The sequence below is a fragment of the Xyrauchen texanus genome, chromosome 2, assembly GCF_025860055.1.
Source record: "Xyrauchen texanus isolate HMW12.3.18 chromosome 2, RBS_HiC_50CHRs, whole genome shotgun sequence".
Classification (NCBI taxonomy): domain Eukaryota; kingdom Metazoa; phylum Chordata; class Actinopteri; order Cypriniformes; family Catostomidae; genus Xyrauchen; species Xyrauchen texanus.
In genome coordinates, this window is record NC_068277.1 from 17083866 (window position 1) to 17087657 (window position 3792).

At 31.1% G+C, this 3792-nt stretch overlaps 1 protein-coding gene across 1 annotated transcript; it reads right to left on the minus strand.

Annotated features, from left to right (window-relative positions):
* Nucleotides 1-461: 461 nt before the first annotated feature.
* On the minus strand, nucleotides 462-3297 carry nitr12 (novel immune-type receptor 12). The gene is made up of 6 exons (XM_052148919.1): nucleotides 3179-3297; nucleotides 2706-3059; nucleotides 1688-2065; nucleotides 1453-1575; nucleotides 1231-1280; nucleotides 462-599 (listed from the first exon to the last, which is right to left on the minus strand). Exons 1-6 carry the CDS (start codon nucleotides 3219-3221, stop codon nucleotides 477-479), a joined length of 1071 nt encoding a protein of 356 aa, XP_052004879.1. The 5' UTR covers nucleotides 3222-3297; the 3' UTR covers nucleotides 462-476.
* Between the last annotated feature and the right edge of the window lie 495 nt (nucleotides 3298-3792).

The following is a 3792-nucleotide window of genomic DNA, read 5'->3' on the forward strand; positions in this document are numbered from 1 at the left end:
AGATTCTGTGGTGGGGATGGAGAGCCATTAAACTAAAGATGACATGTTATGTAACATTACTTTTTGCTGCCTGCATCATTATGTTAATCATTTTTAGGTCTTCGTAAGTAAGCTTATAAAAACAAAATGACAATTGACAATATTCATTATAAAAAATAAAAGAAGACCTTTTATAAAACATGTATACAACAAGGGTTTTAAAACTCTTAGAAATGTCATAATCATAATATATAGTAAAAATGACAAGGTGGCATTCATTCTATTAAAGCACATAATACTTATGTACATCAAATATAGTTTTTTTTCAGAGTAGTATACTCTAATACTTTTATAAGTTGCACTAAATCTCATGAACAAGAAATTAAAATGAGGCTACTACAGTCATTATTACCAATAAGAATGTATTTTATTTTATATATAATAATAATGTAATATTTGATTTTAATATATTTCTCAATGCCATTGAACAGAATAATTTATTTGAAACTTCTGGAAGTGGAGTATACTACATGTACGTCTGCGCTTTGTTCACTCTTGCGTCTGTTGGATTTCTTCCCAGAGAAATTCACTGTTGCATAGCTTAACTCCTCTGGCACACCCTAAATTCAACATTTAGACAAATATATTTAGAAAATCCTCCATATATAACTGAATATTTAACAAAAGAAAAAAGAATAAGAATGAGCACCGTGCTATAGTTTTTAAATGTTAACAATAATATGTAATTCAAATATACAAAATAATTTATCTTATATAAAATAACTGGTAACACTTTAAAATAAGGTTCCATTTGTTAACAGTTTATATTAGCATTTTAACACTAACATTAGTTAATATTTAACTAACAATAAACAATACATTTAAAGTATTTATTAATATTGTTCATTGTTAACTAATCTAATACAAATAAAATGTTATACGTTTAACATAAGTTAATGCACTATGAACTAACATAAATTAACAAGGAACAATTGTATCTTTGTAATTTAGCATTAACAAATATAAATAAATGCTGTTAAAAATATATTGTCTATTGTTAGTTCATTATATCTAGTGGATTTACTAATGATAAAACAAATGAAACCTTCTTGTATTACTAAATAATCTATTGCAATCCAAACACACACACACACACACACACATATATATATATATATATATATATATATATATATATATATATATATATATATATATATAAACAGTATAGTTTTATATATAATATTATACCTCAGACGTAGGAGACACAAACAGTGTTGAATGTAATGGCTGGGTAGTTTCTGTAAATAATATGATGTTAGTAACAATAATCATACTCTTATTTATAAATATATTAACTTTAAGCCACACAATTAGTGTCAAGTTTTCAGACATTTAGAGCTTATTTATAGTTCAAACATTATCATACAATATGGATATCAGTGAATATACTTTGTGGTAGGAATGACTTACCAGGAAGATTTTCTTTTCTTTTTGCCACTCTTCTACATATAAGGACAGCGATGATCACCAAGCACAATATATTTGATGCAGCCAAAGCCAGTACCTTAAAGTCAGGCCTGGTGGACTTTGCATCTGATGCAAAGAAAGAATATTGCAAAGAAATGCAATTTTAAAGAGAAAGCAAGTTAAAATATTGAAACTGCAACTGTAATCTGATTTGATGTATGGTATGCATTTCTCTCACCTCTAATGTCAAGTTTACTTCCATTCCCAAACAGTATCTCCCCACACATGGCTACAGCACAGTAGTAAGTACCAGCATCAGTTAAATGGAGGTTCCTCTTGGGGAGATTGTACATGCAAGTCTGTATATGGGAATCTTTCTGAGAGCTTTTCTGACACTGATTATTTCTGTTTTCATGCGTGTAAATGATTCCTGGTTGAGTATCTCCCAATGCATGTCTAAACCAGTAAACACTCTGATTTTCAATGCATCTCGTAGTGTGGACTGAACAGTGTAAATTCACAGAGTCTCCAGGGTTAAACTCAGTCTCATTTGGAGAACCCAAGCCCGATCCAGATAAAGATTGCTTAATATAATGATGCTGAATTTTATTTGCTCCTGCAATTAGAAAATTCACAACTTTACTGATATACTTTTTGGGGTGCACAAGTCTTGTGAGTTCTCTTGTGAAAAATTGTCTTTTTTAACAGTTTATATTGTTAATTTTATACATTATATTATCAGCATAACTATTTGAGTAAGGGACTCTAGTACCCCCTGCGACCCTTCATAAGATTAGTGGGCATAGAAAATGGAAAAATGAATTTAAGTGAAAAGTTATTGAAAAACTAACATGAACATTAACATTTAGAATTTGGTTTAACTGTTGCTGTTGCATGTAGTTCAGCTGGCATAGATTCCACGTGTTTTGCAAAATCTGTTGATTCATGTTATACCAGCATGATTTGAAAATATTCCAAATGTGTGCCTTCATGGAAGCAAAGAAATCTCAAATTGCATACTAAGTGTCTCAAATTTGCTTATTTGATTAGATACCTAAATAGTGCTGGCATTTTTATACTATATACTGTATATATATATATAAAAGCTTTCGGTTAATTTAATTATTTAATTTAATTTAATTTAAATTTGAATTTCAGGTTTTCAGTATGGACTCTTAAGATTCTTTAGAACCCCAATGAATTACCAAAATTGCAGTATGTCTATCCTCACTATGCTTTTTGCTGAGATGGCTTACCTTCATAATTTAAAAACAGTCCAGTACTAAAAGTGATTAGATCATAGTCACGAGCACCACAGTAATAGATTCCAGTATCCGATGGCTTTGCATCTTGTATAATTAAAGCAAAATGATCCCCTGTCCTTTGAGCTGTTATTCTTTTGTCCGTCTTGAAGTCTCCAAAAAATGTTGCCTTTAAATTGTCAGCATACAGACTGAGGATGCACATCGGAGCTTCTCCTAGAGTTTGCTTGAACCAGGAGAAGTAGTTTTCATGGCTTTGCGATATAGTGCACTCTAAAGTTACTTTTTCACCTGAAGAAAAGGTCTTCAGGACATTGGTTTGAACTACAGTAGCTGATGGGAGGAAGCCTGTGGAGCACAAAAGCACAAGCAATTATGTCAGCTGAATTACATCTAAATAGAACCTAGTCCAAAATATGATAAGGTATACATTTTCCAAGCAAATCTCTCTTCCAAAGCATACATACCTTTCCTAAAGGGTAGGAAAAGCATCAAAAGAAGTTTAAACATTTTTGAAGTCTCTATACATCTGTCCACATCCTATGGAGTGTTTCTAAGTTTAGAGGTTTAGAGGAGTCTGTCTTGCTGATTTAGATGATGTCTGGGTCTGATTGGCTGTTGTCATATCCGTCAAGACATCTGACCAAACATGAATTGCATGTGATGTGGCTTTTTTTTCCCCCAGGTTTCTTCTATATATTTCCACTTCTTTGTTAATACTTTTTAAACGTTGTTTCACTTAAAATGGACCCCTGTCCATTTGTGACTACAGTTTACTTTACAAATGCTTGCTCGTGTGACAGTATCTTATTTTACAAATACAGTATGTCCAATGTAAAAAGTACAAGGCTGTTTATGCACATTCTATACATCTTTAAAACATGTCCAATTTACTAACCCTAACCCTCATGCCAAATATTTGTTCCCTAATGATCATGCAGATGATCAACTACCAGACAATTCTACTGAGTTCTTACTTTTATCGAGATAATTGTCTTTTTATGCTCTTTATGTGTCAACTGCAAAGCAAGCTGAATAAATAAATAAAATAAATAAATAAAAATAGGTCCCATATTGTATA